This window comes from Tachysurus fulvidraco, chromosome 26 (assembly GCF_022655615.1).
Source record: "Tachysurus fulvidraco isolate hzauxx_2018 chromosome 26, HZAU_PFXX_2.0, whole genome shotgun sequence".
Taxonomy (NCBI): domain Eukaryota; kingdom Metazoa; phylum Chordata; class Actinopteri; order Siluriformes; family Bagridae; genus Tachysurus; species Tachysurus fulvidraco.
Genome location: NC_062543.1, coordinates 8,424,770 through 8,450,540, shown reverse-complemented (window position 1 = coordinate 8,450,540; position 25,771 = coordinate 8,424,770). Strand labels below are relative to the sequence as shown.

At 37.2% G+C, this 25,771-nt stretch overlaps 2 protein-coding genes across 3 annotated transcripts; one reads left to right on the top strand and one right to left on the bottom strand.

Annotated features, from left to right (window-relative positions):
* Window positions 1-280: 280 nt before the first annotated feature.
* Window positions 281-1,134, bottom strand: glipr2 (GLI pathogenesis-related 2). Its single transcript, XM_027165412.2, has 3 exons — window positions 891-1,134; window positions 727-804; window positions 281-506 (listed from the first exon to the last, which is right to left on the bottom strand). Exons 1-3 carry the CDS (start codon window positions 1,132-1,134, stop codon window positions 352-354), a joined length of 477 nt encoding a protein of 158 aa, XP_027021213.1. The 3' UTR covers window positions 281-351.
* Window positions 1,135-10,606: 9,472 nt separating this feature from the next.
* LOC113655091 (neuropeptide FF receptor 2) lies at window positions 10,607-24,842 on the top strand. Of its 2 annotated transcripts, none has more exons than XM_027165393.2 (4): window positions 10,607-10,812; window positions 20,171-20,533; window positions 23,328-23,427; window positions 23,580-24,839. In XM_027165393.2, the coding sequence occupies exons 2-4, from the start codon at window positions 20,179-20,181 to the stop codon at window positions 24,496-24,498; spliced, it is 1,374 nt and encodes a 457-aa protein (XP_027021194.1). In that variant the 5' UTR covers window positions 10,607-10,812; window positions 20,171-20,178; the 3' UTR covers window positions 24,499-24,839. The 2 variants fall into 2 exon arrangements, with proteins under 2 accessions (XP_027021194.1, XP_027021195.1); XM_027165394.2 differs by lacking the exon at window positions 10,607-10,812 and having other exon boundaries at window positions 20,224-20,352; window positions 20,475-20,533; window positions 23,580-24,842.
* The last annotated feature ends 929 nt before the right edge of the window (window positions 24,843-25,771 follow it).

Here is a 25,771-nt window from a genome sequence, read left to right as displayed (position 1 = left end):
GTTTGCATGATTTTTCTATCACAAACCTTTATTAAACAATTGGTTTAATGCAAATCTAGCAGTGTAAATTTTTGCACTGGAATTGTATTTGTTAAATATCTTTTTACGATTACATATATTAATATTAATAATATGGGGAAATCATACTAAGAAAAAAAAATGCCAATGACTGTTTTTTAAGGTCAAACATACAAGAAACATCACAACTGCTAATTTTGCTTCATTGTAATAATTGTGTAAAAATTTAATAATTTTAGTTAATGGTTATGTACATGGTTTTTCAGATAGTGATCAAACTAATTTTATATTAAAAGCTTCTTTGCCACTGCTGGATTATTTTGTTTGTAAAGGCTATTGCAGTGGTAGGACATTCTTCTCAAAGTAGCCAGCATTGCTGATATTGCCTGCTGGTAAGTACTGGCCCACCACAAAGGTTGTAGTCCCATCTGTGGCTATCCCAACACCGAGCTGCTTAGAGTCTTTCCAAACCACCTGTGTGAAGTGACCTTATAAGACCAAAAGAATTTATACAGTATATATAATATATACAGGATATAGTACATTTGCATCATGAAATCATAAAGCTGCATGTTCTTCTGTCCATGTTATCATTAAAAGGTACTGCATATAATCAAATAGACACCTAATCGTATGCATACATTCAGCACAAACCATATAATTCAATATATTTATCTACTAATGTGATCTTTGTTTATGTGTTTTCACCTGTTCCAGAACTGAATCCCGGGTTCTTAAAGTCATATTTCTTAATTTCATTGTACCAGCTGTCCACTGGTACACGCCCTGTTGAAAAACATTACTCATTACATGTAAAAGAACATGAAAGTCTAGTAACGAAACAGTAAGCAGGAAAATGGTTAGTTTCTTGCCTGGAACTTTTTTGGGTGGTGAGCTGTATGTATAGTACAGGTTCTCTCCAACTTTGGTATTGCTATGTTTTAAGGTTTTGATTGACAGCAGTGTCTGAGCCCATGCCTGAGCAGAAAGGTTAAGATTGGGATCCAGTGTAAGAGGTGGTGCTCCATGCTTACTACGGTATTCATTGTGAACCTGCAGGAACTCTGCTGCAAAGCTGGCATCTGCTTCAATGAATAGAAAAAATTTAAATCTCATATTTAGCCTGACACAAAGGCTAGCAGTCTTGCATGCAAGAATGTATTTTGTAAAGTGTGAAGGAACTGCATTTAATGGTGCTGAGTTTTTCTTTAGAAATGACAGTGTATATTAGGAGTCATGAGCCAATAATGTAATACATTTAGCATTTGACATGATATGAGTGTATGGCAGAGAACTGACAGATTTACCTAAGCTAACAAATATCACACATGTAGCATACTAAAACCTTTGGAAGGTGAGGACACTGAATAGAGATCCAAGTACTTTTTCAGAACAAACTGCCCAAAAAAAAGTAGCTAAACATCAAAATGTAAGTTCACTGTCTATTTTTCCTAGAGAAGCATAGAAGATGTATGTGAAACCTGTCATGACAAGAGCATGAAATTCTAGATGTTTGTCATTGTGATAGAAATCATAAAAAAAATAAAAAATAAAAAATAAAACTAATAGATTAAAATAATAAAATAAAAAATGTTGATTAAATGAAATAAATGAAAAAAAAGACAGGAGTTAAGTCAAAAGAAAACTTACCTGCCATATTCATGTGTTTTAAAAGCTGTAAAGCAAAAGAAAAATAATGTTATTTGTATAAAATATTATTTCTTGGTTATTTCTCTTTTTTCATTTATATTTATAAGTTCGTCAATTATTTAAGGTCATACCTGTGGTGAATAAATTCCCCAGGCTTGCTTGCTCTCTTTTTTCTTCTTCTGGTTTCTCTCCAACTTTTATCCCAGAACAAGTGCACCTCCCACTCAGGTTAAGGGGGTAGTGTGAATTAAAAAAACTGAATTTGTTTAATTTCCACATAGGTATCATCACACATGCATTCTCACAGAGAAATTATGCTGGGAAATGGGAAGGGCATTCTTCCAAAAACACAGACAGGTACACACCCTTTTGTTCAGACACAAGTGCAAATTTGTATTTAGTAACAGCCAAAAAAAAATAAATGAAAATGGCCTAGAATCTATTCACATATTCTGAACCAGTCCATTGATTTTTTTTTTTTCAACAAACCAGAAAAAAATCCTAACATAGTCACACTTATTAACAGTATATATGAGTCATCTGTTTTCAAGAGGACTCAAAGCACAAATTTAATGCAAGTCAAATGCAACTTGTATCATGTCAAATTTTATTGTACTTGTATCATGCTTGCTCTTATGTGTTTGGGGGGGGGGGGTAAGCACACAAACAGTGTATTCAAAGGCTAAAACCTGATGACCTTGACATTTTCTTTTTTTTAAATGTGAAACACTACAAATAAATAGAAAGCTGCCTTTTTAATTTAGCCTCTTATTTTATATTCTTATTTAGGTTTGAAGTAAATAAAAGTGAATATGAAAAAAGTCTTTTAGCTTCTGTTTCTTTGGTATTTATTAGTAGACTTGTTAAATCGTCGCATATCATTCTTTTGATCTCAAACACAAATGTCTTGATGTATAGCACAAACAAATGAATTAGTTTTCAATTCTAATAGTTTTAAAGAGGGTTGTCAAAGTCCCTGAGGAATGATTGTTTATTACTGTTTCTCTGTGCCACCTCCACCCTCTACTTTCCCCATAACCCCATCTCATGTTAAGCAACAGGTCCAAACTGTCAAATGTAGTATTATTTGAATACATATACAGTATAAGACATACATAATATATCTGAGTTTCAATAGTAAACATGTCAGTATTATTTACATATGGGTCTGTGTGATGTACTTAATAATTATGTCTATAATCACAGTTGTTTGAAAAGACAGCACTCAGTTGCATGAATCATTGACATAGTCATAGACATAAAAGACTGTTTTTCCAAGCTGAATCTAAGCTCAGACTAATTACTCTGTCACCAAGGATTCTCTTTTTTTTTAAAATTCAAGACGAGGCTTTTTCTGTGCCTCAAAAAACTGGCAGCTAAGAAGCCTTAGATTAGTTTTAAGTCATTTCAATGCAACTGTTAAATTAATTTGACAGCTCTGATATGTAAAGTTATAGTAGCTCCAGTTTGTATGAATCACCGAGCTACATAGAGCAACACCGAGCTAAGGACTTACAGTAATTAAGTTAGTCCCAGCCACATAAAGTGCATCTGTGCAACCTGGTGCAAACATTGAAAGACAAAAGACATTACACAAAAGACAATACACAAAACAAGTTGTGTACTTGTTTTTGGTTACGTTTGTGTTCACGTGTTTGTCCCACACTAGTCTTATTGCCTTCCCACCTCTGAACACCTGTTCCATGTCTCTTATTGTCTCCCTATTTATCCCTTGTTTTTGTCTTCATGGTCTTGGTTTGGTTAGTCTTAAATTTCTTTTCTTTCCTCTAGTCCCCCCCCCCCCTTCGCATTTTTAGCTATCCCCATCCGTGGGTCTTGGGTTTTCTGACACACACCAAATGGATGAGAAGGGAGTATGGACCTAATTTCCAGTTTTAGATTTTTGTTAAGCTGTTCATCTAATTTGCATTTAAATCCACATTTAAAGAACAAGTCTTAGCATTTAATCAGAATTCAAGTCATTAACATACTCAAGATACTTGTTGGTTTGTGAGAAATCGTGATCATCGGAGACTCCATCGCCCGCCACGTCCGTGCTACTGTGGCTAAAGGTAAGGCTCGCACTCACTGCTTGCCTTGTGCTCGTGTTCTTGATGTCTCTGCACAGGTACCTAGAGTTATGAGCAGAAACACCAGAGCTGTGGTTCTTCATGTCGGCTCGAATGACACCAGCCTGAGGCAGTCGGAGATCCTGAAGAGGGACTTCAACACCCTGGTGGAGACGGTTCACAGCACAGCGCCCACGGCGAGGATCATCGTGTCTGGACCGCTTCCAACGTACCAGCGAGGAATTGAAAGGTTCAGTGGACTTTTCACTTTAAATGAATGGTTACAGTCATGGTGTCAGACTCAGAAACTACTCTTTATTGATAATTGGAATGTTTTCTGGGAGCGTCCTAGGCTATTCCGTGCTGACGGGCTGCACCCCAGCAGAGTTGGAGCGGAGATCCTCTCGGACCACATCTCCAGGGCGCTGAACACCTTCTGACTGGTAAACCACTCTTTAAATTTAAATTTAAATAGCCATCCTTCACCGCAGCACATTGACACAAAAAATGCACACATAGCTTACCCTATAGAAACTGTGTCTGTTCCCCGAGCAGTGAGCTCAAAAAGTAAATATGTGAAGTTCTCGAAATAATCTTATTGTAATTAGACCAGAAAAATCCCAAAGAAACAAACAAAAACAGTTCTTAAGGTTTGGGCTTCTGAACATTAGATCACTTGCACCCAAAGCACTTATTGTGAATGAAATCATCACAGAAAATAGCCTTACTGCACTCTGCCTTACCGAAACTTGGATTAAACCAAATGAATACATCAGTCTAAACGAGTCTACACCATCAGGATATATCTATAAGCACGAGCCTCGTCAGACTGGTCGTGGAGGTGGTGTCGCCGCTATCTTTAGTGATTTCCTTACTGTTACCCAGAGAACACAGCATAGATTCAATTCTTTTGAAGTGCTTGTCCTTAATGTTACACTATCGCACATGCACTCGAAAAAATCCCTGATGTCTTTTGCTCTAGCGACCATGTACAGACCCCCAGGGCCCTATGTATTGTGATGTGTATTGTTGACTTATTAATATCCAGGCCATTGGGTAAAGTTAAATGGGACACTCTCTGACAACAGATGTTACTTCATTGGTTTCCCCAAACTTGGCTCTGTTGATATATGTTCTATAGGCCAGAATACAAGTGACTGCAAATGTGGGCATGGAGATAGAACTTTTGCAAAATTAACATTTATTAAAAATAAACACAGTCCTTAAAGCTGAGTGTTATGTGTCCAAAACATAAGGTATGATGATTACATCCCCCAAAGGGATGAATGATTGAAAAAAATTTATTACCTATTGATAAAACTTTGAATCATGTAAAATCAACCAGATTCTTTAAACTGATTAAAGGTTTTTAATATTTATTCATCTTTTTTATATCCAGATTTGATCATCTGAATTTGAATAAGAATATTAAAGCATCTAGCAAGACATTTTCTGAAACCAGAAGGACAGAAATATTGTAAGCAATATCTGTCTACTCTTAAAAGAAGAATTGATGATGCTCCCTTCAGGAAGGTATAAATTCCCTAGCCAAATGCTAAAAAAATGATAAAATTTTATTTGTAAATTTCCTAAACACTGGACTAATTTTGTGTGTGTGTGTGTGTGTGTGTGTGTGTGTGTGTGTGTGTGTGTGTGTGTGTGTGTGTGTGTGTGTGTGTGTGTGTGTGTGTGTGTGTGTGTGTACTTTTTAACCCATTGACTGTCTTCCTTTATTTATTTATTTATTTGCTGTGCATGTTGTTGTTGTTTAGCCACGCTTCAAAACATATTCCCCTCTTTACATTTGGGGGGTTTCCTAAATTGCTTGGTCACGGTCCAGAGCCTGCTCTTATTTTGGGAGTAACCTGTCAAGGAGTACTACTACTGAGCGCAGCAGTTAAAACTTTAAGCCACTTCAACCCACAAGAAGGAACAATTGCTGAATTCTTCAATGCAGTTTTGGCAGAATCTGATGTACAAATTGAGATTTTGACAGGTACTTCATGAATAATGTGGCATAACTGGCAAGTTGATCTGGCACTGGTCATCCTGTTCCATGCCATATATTAGCTACAAGTAGGCTACAGTATATTCACATAAGCAGGAAAAATTGGCAAAAAAGTAACCTTTTTCTTCAAAAGGGACACAAATTTGTTTTAGTGCATGGCTGTGTAAACAGCAGAAAACACATCTGACATTTTCAATTCCAATTTAGACCACTTTCATATGTGATACTCTAATCCAATGCACCTTCAACGAGTGTTTGATCATGGGGATCGGAATTCATGCGATTTTTAATGTCAAACCAACTCGACATTTGTTATAATTTGGTCAGGTCATCAGAGATCATTTGAAGACAGATTGGCAGGAGGAAATTCATGTTGGGTCTGTGGTGATCTTAGAATTTGCGCTGACCTGTTAGTTCCTCAGGAGCACTTGTTTGCACAATTGTAAACTGTTGTAGAAAGGTCATTTTTTACATTGACATTATTTACTGTGAAGTGTCATCCTAATGAGGATGAGGTTCCCTTCTATGTCTGGTTCCTCTCAAGGTTTCTTCCTCATATCATCTCAGGAGTTTTTTCTTGCTTGTTATGGATAGATAATAGAGATAAATAGTTAATTGTAAATGTATTTACTGTTTCTAAGCTTCTCTAAAGCTGCTTTAAGACCATGTGAATTAAATAAATTACAAATAAATTAAATTAAATTGAATTGAATAATTTTGGTCCACCAGGAAAGAAAGCTGGAGACTAAGAGTGAAGAATGTTGTTGTTTATTACTACAGAAACAAAATCAGAAGGCACATCTCGCAAATGCTCTGGGCTTGAAGAGACCTCAAAAGACATGGCTTGTCATTTTGACACTGGACTGCTGCAACTCACTTGCTGATAGGTCTGCCTCTGAGCACCATTCAACTTCTGCAAATTCAATTCAATTCAATTCAAGTTTATTTGTATAGCGCTTTTTACAATAGACATTGTCTCAAAGCAGCTTTACAGAACATAAACATAGAGCAGAAGGTAAACATAATTAATGATAAAGGAAATAACGAATAATAAAAGAAATAAGAATTAACAGAATAAAAATTCTAGATTATTATTAGATGTATATAGTTCACAGTGTGTATGTATTTATTCCCCTATGAGCAAGTCTGAGATGACTCAGGCAGCAGTGGCAAGGAAAAACTCCCTTAAATTGGTAAAGGAAGAAACCTTGAGAGGAACCGGACTCAAGGGGGAACCCATCCTCATATGGGTGACACTGGGGGTGTGATTGTAATATACAGTCAAACAAATGTTGTATTGGTGTGAGGTTCAAGGACTTCTGATCTTCTGAGTACCACAGAGTCTAACTGGAGATGTCTCAGGATTCTTAGAGTCGGCCTCGGCTCAGTGGATGTCCAAAGGCTTCCTCCCACAGAGGACGATGGGAGCTGGTACAGTGTCTGGATGCCTCGGGATGGGTACAAAGAGAAAAGCAGTGGAAAGGGATTAACATATCTGCCGTTCATAAAAATGTGCTGGTCTGATGTACTGGTGCATGATATTATGGGATGTATTATGTGTACGCCTGACTGAAGAGATGAGTTTTTAATCTACATTTAAACTGGGAAAGTGTGTCTGAGCCCCGAACACTATCAGGAAGACTATTCCAAAGTTTGGGAGCTAAATAAGAAAATGCTCTACCACCTTTAGTAGACTTAGATATTCTGGGAACTACCAAAAGCCCTGAGTTTTGTGATCTCAGAGAGCGTGAAGGATTGTAACGTGTTAGAAGACTAGTTAGATACATGGGAGCTAAACCATTAAGAGCCTTGTACGTAAGTAGCAGCAGTTTGTAGTCAATTCTATACCTAACAGGTAGCCAGTGTAGAGATGATAAAATTGGGGTTATATGGTCATACTTTCTTGTCCTAGTGAGAACTCTGGCAGCTGCATTTTGGACTAACTGTAACCTATTTATTAAAGATGCAGGACAACCACCTAGTAATGCATTGCAATAGTCCAGTCTAGAGGTCATGAACGCATGAACTAGCTTCTCAGCATCAGATACAGACAGGATGTTTCTCAGCTTGGCAATGTTTCTAAGGTGGAAGAAGGCTGTTTTGGTAGTATGGGCGATATGATTTTTAAAAGACAAGTTACTGTCTAATATAACACCGAGGTCTTTCACTGTCGAGCTACTTGTAATAGTACACCCCTCTAAATGGGAGTTAAGTTGTGAGAGTTTATGTGCACTGGTTTTTGGACCTATGAGTAGTATTTCAGTCTTATCGGAGTTTAACAATAGAAAGTTGCAGCTCATCCAGTCTTTTATCTCTCTAAGGCACTGAGTTAATTTGGACACTGTGGCTATTTCATCTGGTTTTGATGAGATATATAACTGTGTGTCATCAGCATAACAATGGAAACTAATCCCATGTCTTCTAATAATGTTCCCTAATGGAAGCATGTATATAGAGAAAAGCAGAGGTCCTAGAACTGATCCTTGAGGGACCCCATAATTAACTGGTAGTAAACTGGAGGATTCACCATTTAATTCTACAAAATGGTATCGGTCAGACAGGTAGGATCTAAACCAGCTTAAAGCCTGACCATGAATACCTGTGTAATATTGTAAGCGATCTAGAAGAATGTTGTGATCTATAGTGTCGAATGCAGCACTAAGGTCAAGTAGAACTAATAGTGACATACAGTCTTGGTCCGAAGCTAAGAACAAGTCGTTTGTAACTTTAACAAGAGCAGTTTCTGTGCTATGATGGGGCCTGAAACCTGACTGAAACTCTTCAAGGATGTTGCTCTCCTGTAAGAAGGAGCTCAGTTGAACAGACACAACCTTTTCAAGTATTTTAGACATAAACGGGAGGTGTGAGATAGGTCTGTAATTTGATAGTTCATTAGGGTCTAAGTTAGGTTTTTTGATGAGTGGCCTAATAACTGCCAACTGCAAATGGTCCAGAAGCTTGTTTCTACTTTCACACTTCAACCTTTCACATACCACTCCATTGCTTCAATCCCTTCATTGCCTTTTTGTAGCTGCCTACAGCAGATTTAAAACACTGATGCTTGCATACAAATATTTCTAGGTATGCTTTGCCCTTTAACTAAAAGCCAAAAGGTAACACAAAAATGAGGGCATCCTGGTGCATAAAGTGGTCAGTCACACCACTGTTAAAAAAAGGTTTTCTTCCAAATATTAATTGGAAGGCTGCTCCATAACTGGGGGACCTAAATATCTATCCCTTGTTGTATTCTTTATTATTTGAGATATCAACAAAGAGCCTGTATCTATGCTTTCCCTGACACGTCTGCATTTATGCCCTACAGCACCAAGAAGAAGAACATTAAATGATTCAAAACATATGCTGAGAGAGCATTTATCATCAGTTTGTAAATGTTACATGTTACAACATGGTACAACAGCTGTGTGTTTCAGAAAGCCTAAATAAGACATCAGTTTAAGAGAGTCAAGAAATACTTAAAGTATATTGCTGTGTAACCTCCTTCTACTTAATTCTTATGACAAAAGTACCGTTTAATAATACGGCCAGAAACAAATGCAGAAAAACTTGCTGATTATGTTACTTTAGATGGCCTTTCCTTTATGTCAGAACTATGACATACATTGTTGTTACATGCTGCAGGAAACAAAGTGGGTGATGCATTTAATCACACGTTCCTAGACATGCCCTGAGAGGCTATTCTAAACTGAAGGGCAAATGAGCTTGTTTAATCAACACTTATGGGGGAAAAAATCTAATAATTTGGCAACAGAAGAGAAAGAACATGGCAGAGGGATCATTTTGAATCACTGTCCATAATCACATACTGCATAAGCGTGTGGTACTATGCATTTAAGCAGTGTGGTAAACTTAATACTGGATGAAATCTAAACAACTAACACCCCAACTTTGCTACAAAACTTTACACAACCCTATATGACTGTACCCTGTCTGACAGCCAGACTGAGGAACAGTGACCTTTCAAGTAAATAGAGTAAATGGTAATTGAGAATCATTACGCGTTACCAGCCGGTTCGACTCGCCTCCTTTCCTTCTACAGTTGATGCTATACCACTTCCCTTCTACCACAACATCATATACTGTAGCAACATTTTATATATGGAGAATGATCAAAAGAGAAACAAATGACAATAAACCAACAACGCATACGTTCAAATAGAACTGTTGACCTGGTCCTTGATTTATTTTTTATTAATTGTACGAGGTTGCACAGAAATGGGTTAAAAGCAGAAGGGGGAGAAAAAAGTGATTTTTAATTTCTTTAAACATTCATCTTCATATCCTGGTCAAGTTCGTAGAGGTATCAATAGGTTGCTGGTTGATTGCAGAACACCATAAACACTATCACACGCATAACCAAGCGCAGCATACATGCATATTTTCCCACTACTAATTCAGCCTTTTATATCCAGTGTAATTGTTTCCCATTACATCAATTAAAAATCAACGTCCTTTTCCATCACGCTTCATCTCCTGAATATAGTGGATATATCGCTTTATTTAAAGTGAATAAAATACCCTACTTAACGGAGTTGAACTGACTCGTGTGTGTGCAGAGTAGGTGAGATGAACTGGGAAAGCAGGCAGTGGGTCAAACCACTGTGAGGAAGGCGAGGGGGAACTCAACTGTTTCTAAATGCAGTTTTGCGCAATTACACAATTACACAATTATTTAGGTAGACATACATATATTTTTCACAATAGAGAGTGCGATATTGTTTTTAAAAAATGGGGGGGGGGCAACCCTCGGATGGTTGTGTGTGTGTGGTTTGTGTGTGTGGTGTGTGTGTTGGGGGTAGGTGGGCATGTCCCCTTTTTTATTAATTGTACGAGGTTGCACAGAAATTCAGGATTTACGCCCATGCACGTGGCGATTAGTGCAGAATATTCTGAACCGCGCGTGCTGACAGGTGAGCACAGTAGCAGGAAACTAAGGTGAAAGGTGTTGGGGATCTTCCTGAGAGCCGTGCTTGGGCATCTATACGCGGAACAACATTTAAAACTTTAATTGACTTAAAATTATCCAAGTCGGACATGTTTTAGTTTGAGGTGAGTTTACCTTTTCTGCTGGTTATTTACAAACAGCTTATTAGTTTAGTTTTTAGATTAGTGGGGGTTTTTTTTGGGGGGGGGTGTTCCTTGTTTTTTTTTTATATTTTCATTCATTTAGTCTTTTAACTCTAAGCTAATATGTTGCTTCTTCTTGTAATTATTATTATTATTATTATTATTATTATTATTATTATTATTATTATTATTATTACCTCTTTCAAATATTTATAGTAGTGCTACACCAGCTCTGCTCAGATAATTACCCCAACCGTCATATTTCTTAATTATCAAGAGAAAGAGGCGTTCGTGGTATTTAATAACAGACTGATTACAGGCTTTCGTTGTATTACATTGGTATTATAAACCGTCCTCATGATGTCACTTGATATTTTTTTTATTTTTTTATTTTTTTTTTTTGAGAAAATATCAAATTGAATAATGTAATATGTAATAATTCTCTTTGTAGCCAACAGGCGGCAGTACGAATTCGTTTACGTATACATTTCTATATTTGCTTAGTCCAAGTGAGGCAAAATCAGTCCAAGCCATTTGCGGTTCTAGGCCTTTTTTAGGGTGGCTTCAGCCCCCCGTCTGTGAGCCACCCTAAAACTATAAGTATATTTTTTACTTTCATAAATAAAAAATAAAAATGACATTAAAATGTAGGACATAACGTCGATGGGAAAGAAAATTATTTATTAGTTTGATCCAAGAGCGATTTTTTTTTACTTTGCTTTTACGCGCGTGCGTTGTTGTCTTTCAATAGTGCGTCATCAGCTGTCTGCTTTATTAGAACGGAGAAGCTCAGAGTCAGTCAGAGCTGGAGGCGTTTATCTATCGGCCGAAAACCGCAAAGAATGTTATAGGTTTTTTATTAAAAAAATAAAAAATAAATAACTGCAAAGAATTTTCACAAATCCAGGGAATTTTGCACTCATGAGGTTGTACAATGTTATGCTATTTAAATTGTTTGCAAGGTTGTGTTTTGTGTCTGTTACTCCCACAAAAGCATGTTTTTCAAATGAAAACATATTTCTATAAGCCCACCATAGTAGTTTTCATTATTTAATTGGAGACATTTCTTTTAAAATGTATGTATTGTGAGGATGTATTTTATGTCATTCCATCAAGTAAAAGTTTGTTGGAGGTACAGTTATAAAAAGTTGTACTACTGCATGTTTCTGCTATACAGTAGTAGTGAACTTAATGTACAGAGATTTGTATATAGTATATATACAATACTGTGTTGACATTAAAAAAAGATCAGTTATACCAATACCAATGAAATTTAACTATTCTTATTACCAGAGTTGTAGCACAAACTAAAAATTAATGCAAACAATACATTCAATATTAAATAAAAATAACATGTATTGATTTGGTCTTTGGCTTGTGAATATTGTACGATAGTTTGTAAGAATGCACACATACATGAACTGATTTGATTCAAGACTGCCCTCATTACATCATGCATAAAATTTTTATGTGTTATTTACCAACTTGATTTTGATTGTTTTGTATTATTTTACCTTGAGAAACGCAGAGATTGTGTTTGAGTCCCCAACACTAATTGTAAGGATATTCCATAATTGTGGATAGTAATATTTTATAATCCGTGCAAAATTTGGGAGTGTGGTAGTAGAATGTAGTGTGGATAAGATACAGTAAGGGTTATGTGATCATATTTTCTGGTTCTAAGTACAGTAATCTACCTGCTGGATTTTGGACAAACTGGCACTTGTACTGTATATGCACCGATTAGAACCTCCACCAAGGTCTATTACTGCTGCATAAGATGAAACAGAAAGACCATCTAGTGTTACTATTCCATCAAAATGCTTACTTATAGCTGATTGTGAATTACACTGCAACACATTTAACTTCGTAATTCGTAAGAAGCATAGCTCAATAAATGCCTTGATTGAGTGTATATATAGATATTATCCCCGAAAATTATGTGAATATTAATGGTCAATGAAAGAAAAACTCACAATGGTCACAGAAAAACTTTAATCTGACAAAAGTAATAAAGAATAAAAATTCTATGAATGTAAACCAATGAAAATCAGTACCTCTAGAAAAGATTGAAAATAATGTGACCAAAGGGACATGTTAATTAAAGGTGTGTCCACTAATTAGCATCACAAGTGTCTACAATCTTGTAATCAGTCAGTGCACTCAACATGGACCAGAGGAAGCAAAGGAAAGAGTTGTCTCAGGAGATTAGAAAGACATAGACAAGCATGATAAAGGTAAAGGCTATAAGACCATCTCCAAGCAGCTAGATGTTCCTGTGACTACAGTTGCACATATTATTCAGAAATTTAAGATATATGGGACTGTAGCCAACCTCCCTAGACGTGGCCGCAGGGGGAAAATTGATGACAAATTAAAGAGACGGTTAATCAGAATGGTAACAAAAGACCCCAAAAACACTTCTAAAGAGATCCAAGGTGAACTTCATGCTCAAGGAACATCAGTGTCAGATCGCACCATCCGTCGTTGTTTGAGCCAAAGTGGACTACATGGGAGATGACCAAGGAGGACACTTTTCTAGTGGACTGGAATATGCCAAACTGCATGCTGACAAGCCACAATGCTTCTGGGAGAATATCCTATGGATAGATGAGACAAAAATGAAACTTTTTGCCAAGGCACAACAGCTCTATGTTCATAGACAGAAAAATGAAGCATATCAAGAACATATCACTGTCCCTACTGTGAAACATGGAGGAGGCTCTTGTTATGTTCTGGGGCTGCTTTGCTGCATCTGGCACAGGGTGTCTTGAATCTGTGCAGGGTACAATGAAATCTGGAGACTATCAAGGGATTCTAGAGAGAAATGTTCTGGCCAATGTCAGAAAGCTTGGTCTCAGTTGCAGGTCATGGGTCTTGCAACAGGACAATGACCCAAAACACAGCTAAAAACACCCAAGAATGGCTAAGAGAAAAACATTGGACTATTCTAAAGTGGCCTTCTATGAGCCCTGACCTCAATCCTATTGAGCATCTTTGGAAGGAGCTGAAACATGCCGTCTGGAAAAGACACCCTTCAAACCAGAAACAACTGGAGCAGTTTGCTCATGAGGAGTGGGCCAAAATACCTGCTGAGATTTGCAGAAGTCTCATTGACTGTTACAGGAATCGTCTGATTGCACTGATTGCCTCAAAAGGCTGTGCAACAAAATATTAAGTTAGGGGTACCATCATTTTTGTCTAGGCCTGTTCCATGAGTTTATATTTTTAAAATAATTCCGTTGAAGCATGGTTGAAAAGCAATGTCTTTCATTGGTTAACATTCATGGAATTTTTATTTATTATTACTTTTGTCAGATTAAAGTGTTTTCTGTGACCATTGTGAGTTTTTCTTTCATTGACTGAATGGTACCAACAATGGTACCAACAAAAAAAAGAAGGCCTTCAGAAAGACTGGGCAACTAGCCATAATGGGGCTTTTCGGGCATGTATCACGAAGAACAACCTTGAACATGCCAGTAGCAGACTTTTAGCAGGAGGGGTAACTAACAGGGCTTGCAGAAATCCTACCATGTGTAGGGAGGCCAAGGCTAATAGCAGAGACGTTTTCAGTGTCAGAAGCTGATTGGCTGAAAGGTGGCTTAGAGCAGCCTCTCCTGAACCACTGAGAGGTCCCAGGAGGGGAGACATGGTCTGCAGGAAAGCCTCAGTTGCCTGGCACCATGTAGAAAGCAAGAGCCCAGAGAACAAGTCAGGCCTAGGGACCTCATGTGGGCAAGCACATGGCATCTCAATGCCCAGCTGCCACATCCCTTGACTGAGCCAAAATGAGCCATGTCCGAGTCTTCTGCATAACTGAGTACATGGATGCCCTGAGGGGCAATGATGCCAGAGCAGTCTCCATGCACTTTGTGAGTGTGAGTGATAAAACTAGGCCAAAAGTGAGAGCCCGGCATCGGTATGCTTTGTGCCTGGAAGCGAACCTCGGGAGTCTCCGGTACTCTGGCAAAATGCCTATGTGAAGATAAGCATCCTTCAGGATTATTTTTGCAAACTAGTCCTTGGAACTGTTCTGCAACACAGCCATGCAGATCTAAAATTGGGTGTAGCCCACATCCTTCTTAGAAAACAAGAAATGCCGGCTGTAGACCTGGAGGCATGATCTGGTAGGGGAATATGCTTTACAGTGCTTTCCTAAATGCGAGAGAAGTTCCCCCTGTAGGAATAAAGTTTGGCCTGTGCAAACAACAGTATGCAACACACCATGAAAGAAGGATGGGAGGTGAACTGTATTCTGTAGGCTTTTCTCACAATATCTAGAACCCGCCATGGTCTGAGAGAGGTGCTATCCTTTTGCTGTTCTCACCTCAGGTAGTGTCGTAAAATAGCGAGCTGGCAGGGACTAACCCAGGAGGGAGAGATACATAAGCAGCAGGAGAATGGGTAGGTATGACTGACCCCTGAAGCACTAGATTTGCGGGGTAGGCAGCAGTTGAGATGGTCCTAAAGAGATATCCCTAAATACCCTAGACCTTGGGCATTAGGATTCCTTTCTGGTCCATCGGGTGGAGATGACCAACCCATGACTAGTGCTGGTTGCTAAATACTAACAAGCTTTAGGAATGTGACATAGATGCCCATTTATTCTCTTGCTGGCAAGCTGCAATTCATCACATGGCCTACCAAATTTCACACAGAGCTTCAGACACAACCACAAAGAAGAATTCCAACAGCACCAGCCTTGATGCATTGTCGAGTTCCCTTATTGGAACTAAGTATTTCTGTCAAACCAAAGGCACAAATAAAAATTTTCCCCACAGAAAGAGAAAGAAAACGGGATGTGAAAGACATTTATTCATTTCTGGCAGAAAGAACCTTTTCCTTGTGACCCAACAGAATCTAAGTTGGTGTGACTGTTTTCTTTGGTTGGTTGAAAATGGATTCACAGTGTATATCGGAAAACAGCATCTTCTTGATTTACACCAGTCTCGGTTCCTGACTATACACTAGGGGTATTTTGGTCAAAAGTGTTTACTCTTTGCCTGCTAGGATTATCTTGCAACATTGTTTGCACCTCTCTGAGAGCAAAGTTGTATAATTATAGCCTAATACTGTATTACCTAAAACTATACCATAATTAAACTAAGAATAAGCACTCTCAAAATGCACAGGGAGTAGAGAGACTGTTATGTGTGTGTTTATAAGCTGTCTTTCTTTTCAGCACCAATATTCTTTCACAGTTATTAGGGTTAATAATGTATAGAAATTCCAAAGATGATTGAAAGTATAGAGCATTATTAGAGTCACTTTACAGGAAAAGCAGTTCACCATATGCTTGAATTAAATTATCGAAAAACTGTTTAGCTGTCTAGAGCAGGGGTGTCAAACTCAAATTCACAGTGGGCCAAAATATAAAACTGGGATAAAGTCTCGGGCCAAACTGAATATTTATTGAAAAATTAACAGCAACTGATATGTAATGTTCAACCTTTTTCATATGGAAACAAACTTTAGTTTTGCTTAAACACAGGATCTGGAATAACCAGAGCTTGATATTACAAACACATAAGAAATTTCATTTGAAATAAAAGACACATCAGTGGTTGTTCATTTCGCAAACTTTGACCATACACTTTTTGACAAACTCTCCCTCATTAAAGGGCCGGCAGATTTTGCAATCTCTGCTGCCACAATAAAGCTTTACAGCCTTTACAGCAGCTTCACTTTTTGATTTTGCTTTCATGAACATAGTCTGCCGGGAAACCAGACTTTTTTCCATCTCTTCCACCTTCTGGAGCTTCTGCTTCACATCCAGGTCCTTATACTTCTCATAATGTTTCGTTTCATAGTGTCTTCTTATGTTATATTCTTTCGTTACAGACACGTTAGCTCCGTTGGCACACAAGAAAAGCAGGTTTTGTATTCGTGAACAGATAATCTGCCTCCCTCCTGTCTTGAAAGCTCCTATTGTCCATCTTTCGTTTGGCCATTTTTGTGGAGGGTGGAATTAACTTGCCCGATGTGACTGTAACATGGTTGTTAACGACTGTCAACTAGGGCTGCACGATTTAGGGAAAATGTTATATTGCGATTATTGAGGTCAATATTGCGATTGCGATATGCGATTGCAATATAATAAACAAATTGTATCATGAGTCAACTTGCTTGGTTCTCAAGGAAAATGCACACACAGATTACTGATAATGCTGAAATTTGTATTTCTAAACTCAAACTAGCAACAACAAACAAATGCAAAACGTTTTCAAATTAAAATATAAAATAACACAATGCTGATTAATGAAAAGCCTAAGATCAAAACTGTAGGTGTACAGTGTATATTATATATATTGTGTGTGTGTATGTATATGTAAATTACCAACTTAATGCAAGTAATACATGGTATTGCACACACCATTATTGATGATATTTGGAGCAATATTACATGTAATTGTTAAACTTGATTCCCTTAAATATACATTTTGCTTTTAAGCCTAATTATTAATTTTGATTATGATGTGATTGTGACAGGGGAAGCGGTTTCAGGTTGGGGGGAAAAGAGTTTTTTCTGTCACCACTTTTGAATAAGAAACAATATCAAGGCTATAAAACTTGTCAAAACTCAGCGAATCACAAAAGTATCAGTGAGAAGTTGAGAACACTCGTTTAAACAGTGCATACACTCGAACTTGATGCACATCACATTTTTTACTTTATTGATACTGCTTTTAATCGTAACGCAAAGACCGGTCATCGGGACATAAGCTGTCATGTACAATAAAAGCGCCTGTGCAGCGACAGGAAATATAATTTAACGCAAAAAGCCGCCTAGACAGTGGACTTGCGCTCAGGATTATTTATTTATTTATTTATTTATTTATTTATTTATTTATTTATTTGAGCGGCGTGTGGACGGATATTTTCTAAGCACACACTATTTTATTTCTTGATAACAGACCGCTGCTAACTATAACACACCGTTGCCATGAAAAACAGAGCGTTGCCATGGACACCCAGGACTCTAACCGTAGAGACGGAGCGCACTATTTTCTTTAGCGGAAGCAATACAATTGTTCAGCAGTTCCGTGTTGCAGCCACAGGCGTATGAGACCTGTAACTTGAGCAACAGCGCGAAGCCGCGAACTCGTTCTGAATATTTTAAAGGCATAACAGCTGATGAAAAAGCAGAGACAATTGTAGACGAAAATGAAGAGAGATTTTATCTTAGTTTTTATTTTATACAAAACATTTTCGCCTTGTCTTTTTTCGTCAACAATAATGCATGTTAATTTAGTCTTAGTCAGCGTTTTTGGACAGTGGTGCAGTCTTGTCATCGTCTCGTCTTAGTCATGAAAAAAAAAGGTTGTTGAGGAACATATTTCGTCTCTTCTCGTCTGACAAAATTAACACTACATATAAAAGAGGTAGCATTTTTTCTGGCCACCAGTTCAGTGTCCGTCTGCTCGGCATCCATCTTCACCCGTTCCGCGCTGCACACCAGAAAAAGTCATGACATGACCATACACGCCACACATGCCACTGCCTAAACTGAAACTCACTGGTCTTTTTTTTATTAGCGGATAGCAGTGTAGTGTATGAAATAGGCAAACAGCTTTCAGAGAGAATGGGTTGTCATGTCCACACATGCATTTATTTATTATTTATTTATTTCATAAAATCGCACAGGCTTGATATCACGATTGCGATTGCGATATGATTAATCGTGCAACACTATTGTCAACAGAGAATGAGGGGCGCTTGCTGTTCGTGACTAAGCGTCAATACAATGGCAAGGCATTCTGGGATTTGTAGTATTAGCGGAGCATGCGGCTAGCCAGCTGTAATGCACATTTGATATGATCTCGCGGGCCAAATATAATTACACCAGAGTTTGACACCCCTGATCTACAGTATCTGCTGACTCATGTAATTTTGGTACTAATTTGTGTTCTGATTATTTAGGACCTCTTTGGATTTCTTTCACATTCTTTGCTAAGTTTATGGGCAGAGGACCTGTTTTTAGATATTGTGATGTATAGTCAAAAGGACTAATAAATAAGATGGCCAGTTTAGATCCATGCTAATTCTGGGTTCACCAGGCAACAGTAATGGCAAGATTTGTAGTTAATTTGTAGCTTGTCACAGTCAATACAAATATGCATGAATGTTGTCAGTTAAAAACATTATTTATAGGAAAAGAAATTGCACATAACTGTCAGGAATCTGCTTGTTGGAACATTAGGAGGGCACTTTTGTAGCATGTTTGTGTCACATGTTTTTTTTCTCAACTCGTCTGTTCCTAATTGGCCATTAATGACTGCCTATTTATTTACTCCACATGGCATGCGGAGTCATAGTCTTTTTATTTGTCTGTGTTGTTCTATGTACTTGTTGCTTAGTTTTTTTTGTCAGTGAAAATTTGCCATGCTATGTTTCCTGTTCCTCAGATTGTTTTCCCTGTTTTTTTTTTTTTGTTTGTTTTTTTTTTTTGTTATCCCTGCATTTGGGTCTGGTTTCATGCATGCTGTGGCAACCACCACTATAGACAGAAGGACTCTGCCACCTACAGACACAGCGGGATAACAACAAGCTCAAATCACCTGATTGTGGAGCAGTTTTTTCTTTCTTTAAATTTTGGTGCTTCTGACATGTTTCTGTTGTGAATCAGTGTTCGTGACCTCCGTGACTTCTGCTCAGTTAAGGATGTCGCTCGGCTCTGTTGCTTGTCATGGGACATTGCTCGGCTCTGTTGCTCAACAGTGCTCATCACTCGGGACACTTTGGCCTTCCTGTCGTGTTCCTCGTTCCTAATTCCTTGGCAAATCATATACTGAGGTGGTGCAACATTTCAAGGTCTCTGAAATCATCCTGTAGTTCCATCCAGGCAAGGAAGTGGACGTTTAATGATGGACACATAGGAGCGGATGACATGGTTTAAAGGCTCTTCAGGCCAGCTCACTGTATTGTTGACACTGCTACAGGTGGATGAGAACCTGATATTGCTGTTTCTGCATCTGGACCAGGAACCAGACAATCTGGGTGAAAGTCTCCATGTTCATGGGGCACACACAGCTAACGAATTTTATAGTACAAATAGGTGGCATTTTTGCAACGTTAATTAACTTTTTCCAATACTCATACCTTGTAGACGTCCTCTAAGCCACTCTTTGCCCTTTACATTTTCTTAAAACAAAGAATAGCACTTGATGCCATTACCATATTTCTGTCACACAAGTTCATTTGTCAGCATCTTCCAAATTCTGTTCTAAATTAATATCTTATTAGAACAGCTCATCAGATATGTCAGTGTCCATTTTTTTATGTAAATTAATGTGATTTAAGAAAATGTAATTTCCTTGTATTTTTTTTTTTACTTTTTCAGGATTTAAAATGGCATTGAAAACACTTGAGCTGAATTCAACAATATCTTCTGTGTCAGTCTTCACTTTTGAAAACTCAGGAAATCTTTTGGTCGATTCAAGCACTTCCTGTCCATTTCCTGCTCCCAATATTACTTATGTGGACTTCTACCTTCATGATTGCTTTGTGTCTACCATCTTCATTGTATCTTACCTTATCATTTTTATTATGTGTATGGTTGGAAATGGAGTGGTGTGCTTTATTGTGCTGAGGCGCAAACATATGCGCACTGTCACCAATCTATTCATTCTCAACCTGGCCATCAGTGATCTGCTGGTTGGAATATTCTGCATGCCCACCACCTTAGTAGATAACATCATTACAGGTAAGTTAGGATCTGTTTAGTATTGTTTTTGTTAACTAATTGTTAACGGTTTAATTGCACCACCTGTATGATGAGCTGGTTTGAGTACTTCACAAACTACAGTACTGATATGCTGGTATATTCAAATACAACAGTCAATAGAGTTTACATGGAGTGCTGCAAAAAAAAAACCCTGATTGAAACACTTACTGATAAGCGAGATCAGAGGAAAATGGCAAGATTGGTTTAAGCTGCCAGGAAGGATATAGTAACTAAAATAAGCACTATTTAAGTAATAAAATAAGCACTATTTAAAACCACAGTGAGTGCAACACTGTGCTCAGAATGCACAACAAATTAAACATTAGGTAATTGGTTTAAAAAAAATCTTGGTCAATCACAGGCCCAATCCATATTATGTCCATAGTGTATAATTGTGTGTGTGTGTGTGTGTGTGTGTGTGTGTGTGTGTGTGTGTGTGTGTGTGTGTGTGTGTGTGTGTGTGTGTGTGTGAGCGTGAGGGAGATTCTATGCTTTGCTATTAATTCAGTCTGTTTGCATTCGTATTCCTTTTTGCACATTCTTTATCTATAATATATGATGTATGATAATAATAATTATTATAATTATAATACATGCATGTTTCAATGAAATTTCTCTCTTTTGAATTGTGCTGCAGCAACAAATGCTGCAAAAGATTAAATATCCTTAATAGATTATGTACAAGAAATATTCTGTAACATACTGTGGCCACCTACATTGGTCTTTATCACCGACTCAGTGCTGGTTGCTATGCGCTGCACCTGGCCATGCCTCTTTATAATCATTTACTCATTTATAATGCCTCGCTCTGCATGCAGACATATATTTATGCCATGTAAAAGTGCAGCATCTTTCTCTGTAAGAAAGAAAGAAAGAATTAACAAGAGTAACTAGATTAAAGAAAATAAAGAAAAAGAACTTAAAATTAAGAGAGAATTTATTAAAAATAAATAAATAATAAACAGCAGGCTTTAGAGAGTATCTGACTTTGGTATAAAGATGTGAGAGGAGTCCTTTAAGTTGTGTACAATTTGTTTTAGTCTTAGTGGGTGTTTTTCAGTTTGGTCAAAGAGATTTTATTTAATATTAAACATAGATATGAATATAAATAAACATAAATATAAAACATAATGTTAATTTAAATGTAGAAGTTAAATCTTTTGGAGAAGTGGAGAAGTTGGTACATACTCTAGCACATTGAATCTAGCAATGCTGGCTAGTTAACACAGTATAGTGTAATCTCTTCTGGCACTGTGTTTTCCCCTAATGCCCACTAAGATTGGGTCAATTAACATATGAATTAAATATTTAAGTTTATTTTTAAAATTTGCTCCTGAAATATCTGTACACAAAATCTGTGCTGGTGTTTTTGCTATCCACTGAAGACAAATTCATTGTTGAATCAAAGATGAATGAGACAATAGGTCTGAAATTTAAGCTTTCATTTAGTAGTACATTATCTCTTCTAGATGTGAAAAACAAGACAAGGCAAGTTTATTTATATAGCACATTTCATACACAATGGTAAAAAGTGCTTTACATAAAAGAAAGTAAAATAATCATAAAAACAGTAATCATAACAATAAAGCAAGGAATTTTATTTTTTTTTTGTAATGATTTAAGAAGTTGATTTAAAATAAAATTAAAACATTTAATAATAGGAAAGGATTATACATGGTGCAATCATTTTGGACATAGCATGTTGCTCATTCAGAAAATGCACAGCTAAACAGATTCGTTTTGAGTCTAGATTTAAATGTGGCTAATGTTTTAGCACATCTGATCTCTTCTGGAAGAGGATTACAACTGTGGGCAGCATAATAGCTAAAAGCATATTCCCCTTGTTTGGTGTGAACCCTTGGAATTTCCAACTGACTCGATCCTAACAATCTGAGTGGTCTGTTTGGGTTATATTCAGTGGGCATATCTGCAATGTATTTAGGCCCTAGGCCATTTTGTGGTTTATAAATGAGTAAAAGTACTTTCAAATCAGTTCTAAATATAACTGGAAGCCAGTGTAAGGACCTGAGGACTGGTGTAAACAAATCTTTTTGAACCCACCCATAAGTCATGTGATAAAAATATTGGAACATATGAGTGACAGATAACTCGTGTTGCCCAGGTGTGCCCTATTAAATAATTTGATCATTAATTAATAATCATCATGATTATTTAAACATTTAATAGATCTGAATCTCTCAGGCTACAGTTGATGTTGCAAAGAATAAACCAGCTGGAAGACCAGTGCCAGGTTTTTGAACCATTGTTCATCTTTGTGATGGTGCATGCACCTTACCAAAGTAACCCCCTCTATATTGAAGTAGAAGTATGTTTCTTGCTTGCATTCATTAATGTACTGCATCTTATATTTCTCCAATCATTGATTAGGTTTTGTATTTATGTGTAGCTGTTTTGACTGATGTTGTCTTTTTGATGAAACACAAACTGTCTAGCTATAATCATTGTTGAACACTAACATACTGGTTTTGTCACATTTGAAAATTTTTATATTAATCAAGAATTTCCCTAATTTATTCCAATTTATAAAATTGAATTCAATTTATTTGTAAAGTGCTTTTACCAATTCACTTTGTCTCAAGGCAGCTTTACAGAAGTATAAAAAAAGAACAATAATTTAAAGTTTAATGTTTAAAAACGTTTCTAATGAGCAAGCTCATAATATCATTAAGTAAAATGAGTTGTATTTGATGCAAAAAATAAAATGGAGCTTTCTTTTCATCATTATACATCTGTTCATTAATTACTCTCCTAGGGTGGCCATTTGGAAGTTTGGTGTGCAAGCTGAATGGGATGGTACAAGGAATATCTGTGTCTGCTTCTGTCTTTACACTGGTAGCCATTGCTGTGGAGAGGTAGAGAATTGTTTATATTTTTGTGTTATGGAAAATTAATAACATGTATTTTATATATTTTATACAGATTTTATATATTTTATAATTTGCTGTACATATCTATTTGTTCTGTGTCTTGTTTCTCTCCTGCTTGCACTGTCACTTTTTCTCAGGTTTCGTTGCATTGTTTACCCCTTCAAACAGAAGCTGACTATTTCCACCTCCACTCTCATAATTGCAGTCATTTGGGTTCTGGCTATCTCCATTATGTGTCCATCAGGTGTCATGCTGCAGGTCACTAAGGAGAGCCAAATCTCCATTTTATTATGGGATGGTAATTCTTCAAAGCCATTTTACTGGTGCCATGAGAATTGGCCCAACAAGGAAATGCGCAAAATATATACCACTGTGCTCTTTGCCAATATCTATTTGGGTCCACTAACCGTCATTGTCATTATGTATGCCTGCATTGGGCTAACACTCTTCAAGACAGCTATTCCCCCCTCTAGAGAGCAAGAATCTAGTACCAGCTTTGGAACTGGCTCCAGAAAACAAAGTGGCTATGAAACTCGCCAGATAGCATCAAGGAAAAAGAAGCATGTAGTTAAGATGTTACTGGTTGTAGCATTACTGTTCATTCTGTCCTGGTTGCCTTTGTGGACACTGATGATGCTTAGTGATTATGCCAGCCTAAGTGAATTTCAGCACCGGGTGATAAACATCTATATCTACCCTTTTGCCCATTGGTTGGCCTTTTGCAACAGCAGCATCAATCCTATAATTTATGGCTTCTTTAATAAAAACTTCCGCAGGGGATTCCAAGCTGCCTTTAAACTTCAGCTTTGTTCAATTCAGCACAGCAAGAGTATGACTTATTTGCACCGTATTCAGGGGAATGCTGTCCTGCCAACCAATCTGAATTTGGAGATAAGTAGTGGTCCAAGCAGCAGACTGGGTATGTCCAAAGGGTTAGGTAAAAGCAGTGATAAAAGTTTGGTGAGGAACAGTCAGTTCTCAGAAAAAAAGAACCAGAAAGAGCAAAACATGATCATGGAGGATCTAGAAAAGTTATGTATTAACAAGAAGGACTAAATATTGTAAACATTTTATTTGTTGTAAATGTTATTTTTAAAAATCTGATGTTATGCTAAAAGTGTCCACCCATTTACAGTGGTTCACGATTGTTTTCATATGGATATTGTACACTAGTCTAGATTCTTGACTAGCATACTTGAAAAAGCTGAATTAAGAGAGAGAGAGAGAGAGAGAGAGAGAGAGATGGAGGTACACTGTAATATCGTACAGTGTGTAGAAAGATTATCAATAGTTTGATTCAGTAAATGGGCATAACTAATGAAACAGTTGACTCATTGTACTTATTACCTCTCATTACCACTCATTGTTCTGTCCCAAAACTTATTGCTATGAAGCATTTCATCAATTTTATTTATTAATTAATTTCGGGGGGGGGGCACGGTGGCTTAGTATTTAGCACATTTGCCTCACACCTCCAGGGTTGGGGGTTCGATTCCCGCCTCTGCCTTGTGTGTGCGGAGTTTGCATGTTCTCCCGGTGCCTCGAGGGTTTCCTCTGGGTATTCCGGTCTCCTTCCCCGGTCCAAAGCCGTGCATTTGTCCATAGTGTGTGATTGTGTGAGTGAATGAGAGTGTGTGTGCCCTGCGATGGGTTGGCACTCCGTCCAGGGTGTATCCTGCCTCGATGCCCGATGATGCCTGAGACTCCCCGTCACCCGAGAAGTTCGGATAAGCGGTAGAAAATGAATGAATTAATTAATTAATTTCTGAGGCAACATAAAATGTTCCTAGTTCATTCTAATGAAGTATTTGACATCATTTGTTTCTGTTCATGAATTTAAAGTCACTTGTTTATTTTGTAAGCAATACATCAATTGACACTGAACTGAATGATGAGAGAGAAGAAAAATCATATAAGCTCATCATAATAAGTTTCATTTTCCTTCTTTGATCATCTTATACACTCACTGGTCACTATAACAGGTAAACTAGTACACCTGATCATTTCTGCAGTTATACAATCAGTTAAACATATGGAAGCAGCTAAATGCATAAAATCATGCAGATTCAGGTTTGTGTTTTTCAGCATGCTTTTTGCAAATGTCACAACATTTAGACTCAAACACATTTGATAAAAATGTCAGAACACAGAGAACAAAAAGAACATATACAAAAAAGAAGTTAATTGATTAACAAATGCACATATCGTGGTCATAATTCAGGTATAAATTTAAAGTCATGGATAAGGTTATCTTTTCATTTATTTGTGATTAGAACATATTTTAATTCAGCTTTAGTTTATAATTAGATAAGTATTAATTCGGGTATTA

Coding starts and splice junctions, on each gene's coding strand:
- LOC113655091 (XM_027165393.2), top strand. CDS start 20,179: ATGGCATTGAAAACACTTGAGCTGAATTCAACAATATCTTCTGTGTCA. Junction 20,534..23,327: donor AGTAGATAACATCATTACAG/GTAAGTTAGGAT, acceptor TTACTCTCCTAG/GGTGGCCATTTGGAAGTTTG. Junction 23,428..23,579: donor GTAGCCATTGCTGTGGAGAG/GTAGAGAATTGT, acceptor ACTTTTTCTCAG/GTTTCGTTGCATTGTTTACC.
- glipr2 (XM_027165412.2), bottom strand. CDS start 1,134: ATGAGATTTAAATTTTTTCTATTCATTGAAGCAGATGCCAGCTTTGCA. Junction 805..890: donor ACCACCCAAAAAAGTTCCAG/GCAAGAAACTAA, acceptor GTTTTTCAACAG/GGCGTGTACCAGTGGACAGC. Junction 507..726: donor GGGATTCAGTTCTGGAACAG/GTGAAAACACAT, acceptor TGGTCTTATAAG/GTCACTTCACACAGGTGGTT.